This window comes from Halyomorpha halys, unplaced genomic scaffold (genome assembly GCF_000696795.3).
Source record: "Halyomorpha halys isolate HHAL.00 unplaced genomic scaffold, Hhal_1.1 Scaffold1450.1, whole genome shotgun sequence".
NCBI classification, from domain to species: domain Eukaryota; kingdom Metazoa; phylum Arthropoda; class Insecta; order Hemiptera; family Pentatomidae; genus Halyomorpha; species Halyomorpha halys.
In genome coordinates this window covers 76158-91063 of record NW_027110019.1, presented here as the reverse complement: position 1 = coordinate 91063, position 14906 = coordinate 76158, and the positions used below count along the sequence as shown (strand labels likewise).

At 38.4% G+C, this 14906-nt stretch overlaps 1 protein-coding gene across 1 annotated transcript in view; it reads right to left on the bottom strand.

Moving 5' to 3' along the window:
- Nucleotides 1-14906, bottom strand: part of LOC106689753 (cell adhesion molecule Dscam1-like) — a 63907-nt gene that overhangs the window by 8357 nt on the left and 40644 nt on the right. The window contains exons 3-4 of the mRNA XM_067048133.1: nucleotides 10095-10232; nucleotides 6920-7099 (exon numbers count right to left, since the gene is read on the bottom strand). Coding sequence (XP_066904234.1) covers nucleotides 6920-7099; nucleotides 10095-10232 — 318 coding nt within the window. The remainder of the gene's footprint in view (nucleotides 1-6919; nucleotides 7100-10094; nucleotides 10233-14906) is intronic.

Below are 14906 nucleotides of genomic sequence, written 5' to 3'. Positions count from 1 at the left end.
AAAGGTAGTAAAAGGTAAGACACAACACGAATTACTTTTTCTTTCTACACAGTAATGCACTACTAACTCACATTTTATTTCTGTTTTAGAGGGTTCGGAAAAAAAAAAAAAAAAAAAAAAATCGTCTGGAAAACTAGGACATCGGGAACAAATTTGTAGAGCCATTAAAGACGCGTCTAAACGAGGGACGACATACCATATTTACGTGGGTAAAGCCGTCATCTGGTATAAGATTAAGAGGCTGTGGCGGTCAGAGCAAATAAGCGTCAATCGTATACTGGTGGAAACTATTAGAGATGAATATCGGCAGAAAGAGGTTACTCTTGCTTACCACCAGGGCAAAATGATCCATCGGGGTCTAAATGAAACATTCCAGGCTCTTAAACGTAAATATTTTTGGTGGGGGGTGCGTCGAACGATACAGGGGGTTGTAGTGTGTGCTTGAGTACAAAATAGGACAGAAATCCCCCCAGGGCAACACAAGAGGAAACCCCAAAGGCATACAGACCACTGACTGACCTCCAGTTCGACACTTTTACATGGAAAGGGAGAGATCGTGGACACTTTAAGGTGGCAATGGCGGAGCAAGTAAAGGATCGATCAGCAGAAACTGAATTAGGTGCACTACGCACCTGGTTCCAATTTATAGCGTTCCTGTCTCCATTTCGTCTGATGGGAGTCGAAAGTTTGATAATTCCCTTTCCGAGAAGAAATGAAACTTCTCGGAGGACGGTTCACCTTGAGCAATTAAAACTGCATGATATGTTATCTTCCCTAATACCTATTGACCTATGTAAACACTGCATTCGCTTTGTCGTAGTCGTAGGGTTTTCCTTCTCATTGCTGGGCATTCACCTCCATTGCCCCCCCCCTTGGCCTGCGGCTCTTTTTTTTAATAAATATATGGGCATTGCCACATTCGAAGCACCGCGCACCAGGCAAAGCGCCACTAAATGCCCACTCTTTGTGCAACCATGACACTTTCGATCCTTTGCCCCACGCCTTATTTAATCTTTCCTTGACAACTCTCCAAGGGGTCTCTTGGTCCGCCTGAATCTGATTTAGGATGCTACTTTTCACTCTGCTGCTTTTAATGCCTCCGCATCTTCACTATCGAGTAGATTTTCGATAGACTTCGCTCCAATTCGGCTTATTAGTCGGTCACCCCCTTTTATGAATTGGTTCAGTTCTCCTGCTTTTAATGCCTCCGCATCTTCACTATCGAGTAGATTTTCGATAGACTTCGCTCCAATTCGGCTTATTAGTCGGTCACCCCCTTTTATGAATTGGTTCAGTTCTCCTGTTTCCCCAGTAAACCGTTCGAGATCAGAACCGACCTTCCTCAAGACCTCGACGCTTGCTGTGCGTACTTTTACCAACTCAAGTGTTGTGGCATGGGCTCTCGGTAGAGCAACTTTCGGTAGTGGGTCAATCTCCAGGGGGGAGGAGTCACTTCCATGGCAGGTGGGTTCTAGACCCCGTTTTTATTTAAAGCTTTCAGGCTTAAGACCGCTTGTCTGACGATACCGTTGGCAGCCATTATTTAAAAAAAAAATAGAGAAGAAAAAATATTGGACGCGTTGAAAACAACGATAAAAATTCTTCTATAAAACAAATATTGTCTATAGTATCTAAAGTTCCCAGGTTTCGGCACCAGTTAAACGTTTAGTAAAAGAAAGACATAAGTAGTAAAAGATCTATTTGTGGAGCCTGTCCGTCTATATATATGTGTATATATAACTTATGTGAAGTCGGGTGAAGATAATAAAAATAAAGGAAAAAGGGGCACTGAAATAACTTACTAACTCTCTGTAATAACATTGGTTTATTTGTCCTTCTAATCTCTCTTATATACTTTGTGTATGTTTGTTTACGAGGGGAGTTAGGATTACCGCTGATACTGTGCCTTGTTATCCTGTAACTCCCCCCTACCAGTTTATGAACAGGCTCATAAACTTACAATATTACAAACAAAAACTGAGATAAACAAATAATAGTATAATACAAAAACAAAATAAAATAAAACATGATCACCGCAACACTTTTTACGACTATTTACAGATATTCCTAAAACTTTAACTAAAAATGCACTTTTGGTCTCACTGACTACACTTCGTCAACACACTCCTGTTGTACACAACACGTACAATGAAATATAAGGATTACAAAACATAAAAAAAAAATACTATCTTTGTTTGCGCGCGGAAATGAGGATACTCCAGCGTTCTACGGTGTTTCCGATGTGGGGAACTTTAGTTGTTCAATGAGGACATTTCTTCTCTTTTTGGGTTCGTTTACACTCTCTATAGTAACCACATTGTGTTTTCTTTTGACAACCACCCGGAATGACTCCTTACTCCGATTTGTCCCGACACGGCGGTAGACAATTGTCCAGATTTTAATCTCCTCCCTAACGTTTCTAAGGATTAAATTATGGCGAGCTACCCGTTTTTATTTTCTTGCACTATCCTCTCCCTGACTTTCCGCCATACTTTGCTTAGTGCCATGCCATTATTTACGATCTCCCCCCACCACCAGCTGTGGCCCTATAATCCCTTCGGTGCCCTAGGGGACCCAAAAAGGGGCAAAAATTTCGAAGGGGGGAAATTCTGTTACCACGTGTATTGAGGGATTATTGGCCGCCACGGCTTTTGTCATCGCTTCGTCGGGCTCTAACCCTTTATCTAACTGATAGACCCTTAAATGATCACTAAGGGTGCTGTGCAGTCTCTCTATTCCCCCTCTTCCCATGGAGTGACATGGCGTGTTTAGGTCCCATTCCACGCCTAGCACTTTCATTTCCTCTCGGATCGCACTATTGTCCAATTCCCCCTTCAATCGATGAAATCATATCAGGAATTCCGTAGAAGTGGAACCACTGTCTTAACGCTAGTAGTATTGCCTCTGCTGATTTTTTCTTAACGAGATGAGACATAGCCACTTTACAAAAGAGGTCCATGGCCGTTATCTATTTATAACCCTTCCAGGAGAAGGTTTCCATTTAGAGGTCTGCAAGGGGCGTGTCAGCCGTGGGCATTTCTTCCTGTATCGCTTTTGGAGTTACCGGTTATATTTTGTGCTAAGGCACACGTCACAGGTACCTACGACCTCCTGTATTGTTTTCTTCATACCCCACCAAAAGTATCTGCGTTTCAGGGTCTGCATCGTCTCGTTCACTCCTCTTTGGTTCGTCTTCCCCTGATAATACGCCAACGTCACTTCTTTCTGCTGCTCCTCGTCCCGTATCGTATCAACCATTCTCAAACAACGCACTAACACACGGTCTACTCCGAATTGTTCTGATCGACAGAGCCTTTTAATTTTTTCCCAGATGACCGCATTGCCCACATAAATGTGGTAAGTCCGCCTGGCCTTGGACGCATCTTTTAGTGCTCGACAAATGAGGTCTTCCATGGCTCCTGGTTGAAACCATATGGTATTCATCATACTCCGTCCGTAACTGCTATAGTCTACTTTCATTAGTCCGGACGTTCTCGTATTCCAGATGATTTGCCTCGGCTTGTCGTTAATTATTTCGTCGACTTCGTCCATTTCCACGGGTCTTCCCCCGGTTGAACTGTCGTCTTCCGATGACGGGTCTCTAGTTTCCTCTTCCCCTGACGTCCACTCTCGCAGGAACTGCCTCACATCTCCGGAAGGCTCCCCCTAATCTTCCTCGATGGCATTTACCATAAGTGCTCGAGATAGCCAATCGGTCACTAAGTTTTCTTTCCCCGGTTTGTAAACTATCTCGATATTGTACTGATTCAGGATATTTTTCCAACGGGTAACTTCAATTTACCTACCCATTGGAGGGGGCGGTGGTCGGTCTGTACCCTGAATTTTCTCTCAAGTACATAGGGTCGGAAATGATCAACGGCCCAAACTATCCCCAGCAATACCCTCTCCAGCGCGCTATATCTTGTTTCGACATCCGTAAGGCGTCTGCTTGCATACGCAACTGGGCGCTCCACTCCTTCCCCCTCCTGGGATAACACGGCACCGAGTGCGTACTGGCTAGCATCTGTCGTAATAGTGAATTGCCGTTCGAAGTTGAGGAAGGCCAAGACAGGTTAGGTGGAGATTGATAGGATTAGGCTGCTATCCCCACTACTCCAACTCAGCTGTCTCTATCACATACACGGCTTTTCACATCTCCTTGTTTTTCTCTTCGCTAAACAACTACTACCACAACAAATAACTGTTCTGAAGCTGTAATATTATAAAATAAAGTGACGGTGAAAATAAAATTAGCAGAAATGTCTTCAAGTGAATGTTTAAATAATATGAATAGCGAGAAGCACTTAGTTAAGCTCTTGGCTGATCGAGCGATGCTCTAAGACTCCACTTGTATTGGGTTTCTATCGTATTTAGCACTTAGGCATACGTCAAAGCTACCAATTGTTTCTTGAATACATAGCAATTGTGCAATGCCTGTATGGTTGCGTTTTAGTCCTCTAAGATTTGTGTTTCCCTGGTGATATGCGAGTGTCATCTCTTTTTTGGCACTCCGCGTCACGAAGAGTCTCCACCATCATCATACAGCGTTTGAACATCCGGTCGACCCTAATCTGTTCCGACCACGACGCCGAATATTCTCCCAAACCACTGCATTGCCTATGTATAGATGATGGGTATGTCGGGCTTTCGATATCTACTAGTTCTTTGCAGACGTGGTCATCTCTGAAGTAAGGTTGTGACCAGATGGTCACGATTCTGCTGCTGCCGTATTTGCTATGGTCGATCTTCAACTTTCCTGAGGTTTTTGTTTTCGATGTAATCTGGCTTCGGTTTTCATTAATAATCTCATCAATCTCTTCTATCTCAGGTGGTCTTTCCAAGCAGATGTCTCCTTCAGATTAACAACCCATTGCAGCGGTCTATGGTCAGTGTGGACACTAAAACGCCTACCGAACAAATAGGGCCTGAAATGTTCTACTGCCCATACAATCCAAATAAGTCCCCTTTCTAATACGCTGTATCGGGATTCTGCTTCTTTAAGACGCCAACTAGGAATTAACAGGAATGCATTTGAGGAATGGGCCAATTGTAGGTGACAGGCCATTGGAGTACACCATTTCAAGGAGACCCCAAAGCATATAAGTTTATCTATGGCAAACAGATTCTTACAGGTTCTGAATGGTCCAATTCCCTGAAATTAAACATCAATAAACACCACTGTGTGGAGTCCCAGGTGTCAGCGGACAGGTCAGAGAAGTTGGGTCCCTTTGTCGTAAAGGCAACAGAGAGTCTGAAACACCAGCACATATGCTGGGAAAATACCACAAAACACGCCAATACTACAGGGAAAAGTATGAGTTGAAAAAGCTCCTTAGAGAAAGTGATTTTGTCTGCTTTGGCGAGGTCTATGCTGGATCCACATGATATCCTGTGGGACAATATAACTGATATTGTCACTTTCTCTAAAATAGGGTCAGTATTCACTCTGGATCCTACTGTGAGATACGAAAGTAATCACCTTAAATAGACAAATAGAGTATAAAGAGAAAAGGAAGAAATATATAATAAATGTATTGTTCTCCTTAAGGAAAAGTTCCGTGAGGGCTTCGAAGAAAGAGATATCAACATGAGAGCCTTCTGGTTCGGAGCTCGTGGAACTACAACCAGCTTCATGGAGGAACTTTGTGTTTATATATAATACGTAGCGAAAATAATAGAAGGTATAATCCTGGACTCTCTGGAAATCATTCACCATCACATGCATAGCTATTAAGGATGATAATGTCTTTGTAGAGAGCATGCATGTATTCCACATTTTATTTCTTCATTGTTTTATATACCTATATAATTTTATATGTATTATTTATTTTTCTTTTAATACATCTGTTTATTAATTCTAGGTGTATCATTACATTTATATTATTTATATGTTTATTACTTTTTATAGGTATCGATCTTTCTATTTTTATTATTTTATAAAACTTTTTATAATTATTACTTTCAACCTAATATATTTTGTATGCAAATGTTAGAGTGATTTTTTGAATTGTAATAGATTATAATTGTGGACGACTATGTTGGGGTTTATATTATGCATATTTTTTTACTATATTTAAAATGTTTATACAATTTTGGTATATGATTGATGGAAAAAAAGAAAGTTTAAAAATTAAACACACGTATAAAGAACGATAAAAGTTAGAAACAAAATTAAAATATATTTGGGGAAAAAAAAAATCATGTTTAACTTAAAATACAGCACATAATTCAAAAATATTCATAATGTGACTATTTATAAAACTTTATGCTGTGACTATTTATATTTATAGGCTTAAAAAAAAATTGTTCTTTACTAGTCATAAGTATGCTGTATATGAGGCAACCAAATGAAGTTGAGCAGAACATTTTTACCCCTGCAGAAGTGTCCATTTTCGTCTCCTAAGAGGTGTCCCATGAGCATTTGTCTCATGGTAGACAATTCCTGCTATTTCTTTTATATAGCTTGATGTGATGATGACACAAATCTTTATGATTTCTTTCAATGCAATTTGAAATTGAAATCGCAATTTTAGATCTTCCATTAGGGGCTGAAGAATTCAGATTTCATAAAAGATCTTGCCTCGGCTCATCATTTAAAATAAGAAACACAGGAGGTGTCTTAATCTCTAACCTCTCCCGGGTTAATAAAGTGTTTTTCTCTCCCACTAATAAAGGGAAAGTAATAATTCAAAATTGTCTAATAATAAATTTAATATAAAATAAACAAAATAAATCCAAGTAACATTTTTCGATATAATGGATAGTTTTAGCTCCTAAATATTTTATAATTAATTATATATGATTCAAAAGAAATGAATTAAAAAATTCAATGATACATGATTAAAATTTCTTTATAAGATATGTGTAATATTTTTATTTTATTTTTGTAAATTTATAGGGACTACATATTATATACTACCTGCTCGAACTCGAACCATCCTACTTAAAATAGAGCCAAGTGTATTACTAACTCTGCATTGATAAATAGTGTCGTGAACATCTTGGCGGTATAACTCTCCTGAAAAAGGTGGAAAGTAAAGGGTCCCGTTTAAGTCAACTTCTCTAAGGCCAGCTATCTTTTCCACTCTGCTTCCGTCATCTGAAGCCACATAATAATTATAAAAGTAATTCAAAAATTGTGCTTCGGGTAAAATAATTATTTGTACACTTAGTTTTTATGAAAAAATATGTTTAATAATTTCTTGTACGTGAATCAACTTGATAATGATAAAGAACCATAATGATAAAAAAAAGAACATAATGATTAAGAACCATAATGATACAGAACAATATTCCATATTGATTTTTACATGTGAAGAAAATTATAAAACCGTTCAACCTAATTAAGTACCGAATTCGCAAATTGAGAATGCAAATTAACCATTCGTGCAATAACAGTTATAGTAATAATTAATTGTTGTTTTTATTATTAACTACAAATTTTTCATCTGAGGCATAATACCTTTATCAAACACAAACACAAAGTGATCTGGATGTTGAGTATTAAAAAATAACCCCATTAAACTGACACGTAAATAAACAGAATCAAATTCTACCAAGATTAAATTAGCCAACTATTTGATTAACTAGTGAGCTATCAATGTATTGGTAAAACATTTGGATGATTACAATGCATAATTAAGCACACGAGAACCGGATTAGTAAGCATAACAAAATTATAGGGACAGAAAATGCTTGGTCACGGAACGTAAATCGTATGAAATCGTTCAAATTGCTCCCGAAAATACAGAAATGAGTGATTGTGAACGTGCTTAACGCATCATATCATAATGCGATGGAAATACATGTCAATTCCTTATATAAATTTCATATTAGGAAGAAGTTTAAAAGTACGTTTCTAGTTGGTAAGTGGTAAGCACAGAGATCTAGAAGTTGGCAGCAACCTCACGACTACCACCACAACTTTTTTGTTTAACTTACGTGCCATTAGATTTATTGTCCCCCCCCCACTCACCTAACATCCTTTACTTTATCTATTAATTTAAAGTCGATTAATTCAAATCATTACTTTCCAGCAACCTAACAACAATCCATAAAAATATATTTAATTATTAATATACTTTCCAAAGTGTGAGAAATCAGCAAAACAGCACATGACTCCGTCCAGCTAGCTACAAAGGAAAAAAATAGCAGTTCACATACTCCATTGTCGCTCATGCAATTCCAAACCATGAAATTACTCCCCCCGCACTAGGCACTTGTTTGTACTCAAATGTTTAGATTCGAAGATTTATGCTTCTATATTTTTTCAATAAATCAACTAAGTCAACTTTTTCAGACTCACTTTCATAGGAGGATTTGAGGTACACCACACCAATACATTTGCTGACTTTACAATATATGGCGTATACGCTATACCACTGTAGCGACCTTGTTACTATCTGTTGGTAGTAACAAGATCGAACTGTCATTTGACCGTTACGAAACATCTGCCGCAACGAGAACAACTACAGTTGTCAGGCAAACTTCGCATGTTGAAATTTTTATTTCTTGCTAATCCTTTGATTGAGCAAATCTATAGCCATGTAGAATATTTTTATATTCATAAATTTATTATTATAATGAATAAAGATTACAATAGATTCTTCTGATCCACTGAAAGCTAACATCATACACGTCGCATGTCTTGATGACGTTTAAGAGCATATAGAGAGACTCAGCCCCCCCATCCCATAGAGTTAACGCAGCAAAGACTTAGTACAAATTTTTGGAAATCCATGTAAGACTTTTATTTCACTATTGCCTTCCCTGGATCTCTCCTCCTTCCTGTACCTTTCCTCCCTTTCATAAGGACCAACAGCTTGATCCTGTAGGCATCCCCATCACGATCGTAAGCTGGTTCCTTATGGAGTAGAGTTTCCTTCCTGCAAAGACCTACAGCTAGTTCCTGTAGGACTTTCTATAGGAATAGAATATGACCGTAGGCTAGTTCCCTACGAAGTGAAGTTTCCACCCTACGAGGATTTACGGCTAATTCCCGTAAAACCCATCTTGTCAATTTATCTCCTAAATATCTACCTAAACACAAATTTTACTTTATAAGTATATTTTATACTTTAGAAGTGTAAAAGAATATGTACATTACATAACGTATTTTAATTTAACTCCAAACGAAAGTGGATATGGTGTTTTCAATTGGCTTATTTAACTCACTATGGTAACAGGACTATAAAATGTACATTATGGATATTGTAGTGAATCAATTTCTGCAAATCGTGGACACAGTGTCTTTTACGTCTTTGAGATGCAGATATTATTAAAAAAAAAACAAAGTAGTATTGATCATAATGTATGCCATAAACGTCCTAAGTTTACGGAGCTGCTACCTAAACAAACAAAAGAGGAATGACCTGTTGCGGGGATATGTCTCAGAAAAAAGATATTCTTATCTTGCCAAATAAACTACCTAACTAAATATAATAAAATGAAATACTACTATCTTATAATCTCAAAACTTATTGCATTAACGCTTGAAGAAGTTTATCGGGGGGTGCGGTCAGCAAAGAACAACATAAATAAACAAAACAATATTTATTTATTTTTTGCCGACGTTTTGACCTGAGTTTCAGGTCTTCATCAGGGATAGTGGCGTGTAAAGGGGACGGGAAGCAACTAACTTATTGCATTAACATATGAATTTAATTAATTAACTACGATTTAACCAAATTTTTAAACTTTAGGGCTTGCATGTTCAGCAGAAAAGAAATTAATGTGTAGAGGTCCTTAGAGATATAACAATTAAGGTGAATATTTTAACACCAATAAAGATATGCTACTGACTCATATTACTGATGAACATATTTAAAAATAACTGAACTAAACTTAGTTAGAAATATAAGTAGATGGTCAGGGTTGCGGTAAAAAAAAAAAAAAGAACAAATAGTTTAAAACTATTTTAATGTCCGACGTTTCGCCCCACTTTGCAGGGCTTCCTCAGGGTTGTTTTTTTTTTTTTACCGCAACCCTGACCATCTACTTATATTTAAATCTTTACGGTCAACTATATATACAGATATAAACTTAGTTATAATCACCCAGCAGAAATCATTTTAAAATAATTTTATGCTACTTACTTTTTAACCATTCAATCTTAGGCTTAGGGCTGGCGTGGGCAGCACATTCAATTTGAGCTCCTGTGCTATTAGCAAATTCAATTCTTGGTGGTGGCTCTAAGATAAAATGGGGACCCTGACGCTCACCACTCATTGTTCCTAAAGACAAAAAATTATAATGATATTATAAATTAATAAGTGTCTAATCATTATTACCAAATATGAAATTGAAAAACAAAATATTAAAAATTAAAATCATCATTTTAAACTTGAGTAATATGGTCAATAGGTAATAACGATACTGCCTACATCAGTAAAAAAGGGAAAATGCATAAAATAAGTTTAAATATAATTTTAACTTATCTACTATCTTTATAATTGGTAGTAGTTACGACTATTAAGGGTTTTCAACAACAATATTACAAATCCATTGAGTGTAATATCAATACTACTAATACAATAATTACAAATACGGGGGAGACGGCTAATCCTAAGAACTAATTTTTCTCTCTCTTATCTTTTTTTCTTTCACACCCGTTTAGTGTAAATTTCGGTTTTTGACGATAAATTTCAGTTATTTCTCTCACACAAAAATGAAGAATTAGAGTAATTATGTTCCCCATTTCTGACTATACCCTAGGAACTAACCACCGCGAGAGATAGCTTATCCCACCTCTGCCAGCGATCACCATGCCGGAGTCACACGCTAATGACTGGAACGGATTAAGATCTGAGATGAATGAAACAGCACTAGATCTGAAAAAGTGGTATCGGATCTCGAAAGGTTCACCGGAGAAACCGGCAACCGAACCACTTTCTGAAAGGTGTTGGTCAGCGTGAACACAAAACCATTAAAAGCAGTTTTTTTTGCAGGGTGAAGAGATCGATTCTTAATCAGATACAGGGAGAGCAATATGTACCTTGCGATACGGTAAAAGGTTATTAAAGACCGTCGGTGGGCTCTGGGAGAGGAAATCTTTTTTATGTTTCTTGAAACATCGTCGACCTAGGAACGGCCCTAACCCAAGGTGGAGAAGGGAGTATTATGACACCACGGGAGAGAGAACAAAAAACCCGGAGAACAGGAACCAGGCGAAAACCCTAGGGAATAACCGGCGAGAAGACCGTAAATGCCACGGGTGCAGAAGAGTGGGACACTTGCTGGCTAAATGCCTTTGTCGTTGGTGCTTTGAAAACGTAAACGAGGGGAAATAAACAAGCAGAGCTTATACATATACCAAAGGTGAGATATGGACCGGGGATAGTCGATGAAAGTCAACGCCCAACAGGTACGGATAATGATAGGAGGCTGAGTAAGTCTTCAAGCAAGTAGACTGAAACATCCGAACAACCAGAAACCGAAGGAGAAATAGATGAGACACGGGAATGCGACAGTCAACGTAGCAGAGCAGACATATGTTGATGAGTGGCAGGAGAGCGGAAGAAGCGAGACATCTGAAGGGTGTCCCAACAGGGAGCCACCGCGTATTTGAGACTTATAACGTGGAAGTGAAGAGTGGTGATCTGCCAATATTTGAGCTAGCCGGAGTGAGGTGCCTAGTAGACACCGGTAGTTCCAACACTATTATGTGTCGAGAAACTGTGGAGAAGTTGTGTAGTGGAGAAAGAACACACAAAATTCAGGTATGTCAGTATAGATTAATCGCTCTAAGGGTGGCCCTTGTTAGGTGAAGAGGGAGGCAGAGATAGGTATTATCCATTGCGCATTTAGTAAGAACATCTTGAAATTGCATATCGTAAAGTGAATGCCGAGGGAATACAATGCGATTGTTAGGTGTGACCCGCTTAGTTCAATAAAAACAAGGAGAACGGATAACTATAACAGGAAGCAATACGTATAAGTATCGTCAAAAAAGAAGGAACAAGAGTTTGCTGGTTGAGGCAATCAATCAAGCCAAGGACTGGAGACAGCGACTCAAGAGGGAATAAGAGGATATTATTTTAAAGAAGGGAATACTCTCGGCGCGACCGGGATTCTATTGATCCCACTGCGTGAGCTAAGAGCTCGAAAGTCTGATATTTTAGAGGGAATTATTATTGATAGTACGCCCCCATACAATAGTCCATTGTGGTCTGTAAAAAAGAAGATCTAGCCAGAAGAAAACACAGAGAAGTAAAGGGTCGTGATTGACTAACGGAAGATTAATAGCAATAGATAGATGATAAGAATCCGATTCCCAGATTCAGAGATATTTTGGAAAGACTATGGAGGTCGACGGTATTCAGATCACTGGACTTGAAGGCTAGGTATCGCCGATTTAAAATGCACCGAAATGATCAACATTAGATGGCTTTCACTTTTGAGAGGGGTCACTACGATTTTATAAGGATGCCGTTTGGCCTCCAAGATCCCCATAAAACCTTTCAGCGTCGGACTTGTCCAACCATTTGTGAACGAATTGACGAATCTCTATATTATATCTATATGGATGGCTCCCTCGTGTGTAGTAAGACAGAAGTTTAACACGTGCGACTCTTAAATTGCCAGGGGACATAGTCAGCGTTGGGGCAGGAACAAACACATTTTTAGGTCACACAATTACTAGGAAAGGAGTGAAACATGACGAGGGTAACGGCGTCCTTTTAAAATAAATCAAGAATAGTAAAATGCGTCCTTTGTGCACAGTAGATGCGAGACGACTATCATTTAAGAGGAAAAAGATACGCGAAAGGGAACGAACCTTTTTATTGCACTGTATATGTGAAACTACTAATATCATTTTAGTAGAAAACGAAACAATAGTGATAAAGGACGCCCTTTATCACAATTGTTTCATTTTTTACCGTAGATCCGGGACTGCTATCATTTCACTAGAAAATGATAAGAGGAAGGTAATGGATGTCGTTCTTGCACTTTATATGCGAAACTACTAATATAATTTATGTGGAAAATTAAAGAGGAATTGAAAAAGGCGTCCTTTGTGCACCTCAGATGCGAGAAGGCTATCCTTTCAGTAACAAAAATAGGAGAAAGGTAACGCACATCTATCTTGTACTGCTTATGCGAAACTACTAATATCATTTTTGTAGAGAATGAAACAAAAATGGTAACGGGCGTCCTTTGTACACAGTATAAGCGAAACTACTAATATCATTTTTGTAGAAAATGAAACAAGAATGATAACGGGCATTCTATGTTCACCGTAGATGCGGAATGACTTCATTTCAGTAGAAAATGATACCTGAAAGGTAACGCACGTCTTTTTAACATTGTATATGCGAAACTACTAATATCATTTATGTGAAAAATTAAAGAGGAATTGAAAAAGGCGTCCTTTGTGCACCTCAGATGCGAGAAGGCTATCATTTCAGTAGCAAAAATACGAGAAAGGTAACGGAGGCCTTTCTTGCACTGCGAAACTACTAATATCATTTTTGTAGAATATGACACAAGAATGGTAACGGGCGTCCTTTGTGTACAGCAGATGCGAGACGAATATCATAACAGCAAAAATTCATACGAGGAAGGTAGTAGACGTCTTTCTTGCACTGTATATGCGAAACTAGTAATATAATTTTTGTAGAAAATGAAACAAGAATGGTAACGGGCGTTCATTGTACACCGTAGATGCGAAACGACTATCATTTCAGTTTGAATATGATACCAGAAAGGTAACCCACGACTTTTTTGCACTGTATATGCGAAACAACTAATATGATTTTTGTAGAGAATGAAGCAATAATGGTAAGGGCGTCCTTCGTGGACCGTATCATTTTCCCACATAGATAACCAAGGTTGAAATTATGCGGGACTACGATCATTTCAGTAGTAAATGGTACGAGGAAGGACATTTCAAAACCATTAGAACCCCTTGTTCAAAACCAACTCTCAAACTTCCTAGAAGAACATTCCCTCATCAATTCCCTCCAATCCGGCTTTCGACCTGGCTATTCAACACAATCCGCTCTCCTTAAAATAACCCACGACCTCCAGACTGCCATGAAACACCAAAACCTGACTATCCTCATCGTCCTCGATTTCTCCAAAGCATTTGACCACAACATCCTTCTTACTAAACTACGAAATCTTCATCTATCCAACAGTGTTTCGCTATGGTTTCAATCCTTCCTTTCCGATCGTTCCCAGTACGTAGTGATTCCTGATAAACCTCCATCATTGACTCGGTCCCTCACCTGTGGTGTCCCTCAGGGTTCATCGCTATCTACATCGAAGACCTTCCCATCCTTATAGAACATTCTCAAAACAATTTGTACGCTATGATCTCCAAATTTACTTTTCCTTCTCACCTTCTGACCTATTAGTTGCAACGAAGAAGATTCAAGAAGACTTGAATATAATCAGTCAGTGGGCAAAAGAAACCAAGCTTAAGTTGGATGCAGAGAAGACTAAGGCAATCGTAATAGGATTCAATCACCTCCTGACAACTATTCCTCTTATTCCAAAACAACAATTCCATCCATACGTTAAAAACCTGTCACTATAGACCAAACTCCCTCCTGGAAAAACCACGTCTCCTATATTTCCCGTCGTACCTTTTCCACCCTTTTTTTTTATTGTTTATTTATTGTAATTTAAAACTCTACAAAATAATACAATAGGTAAATATGTAGTATGTTTCATAAACACTTGAAAATTTTGGGAAGGAACCACCCATTGGTGGTACTTCAAACATTAATTTAAACTAGAAGGTCTCGTGGTCATCTTCTTTTCAGACGCCTCGGAGGATTATCAGGGATTGTTAAGGATGAAAGATTAAGAATTAATGGGTTAGGAGTTTGGAATGAAAAGACGCACATCTGTTTTGGCCCAATTCTGTAACGAATGGGAGGTTAAGGTCTTTGTGAATGAGT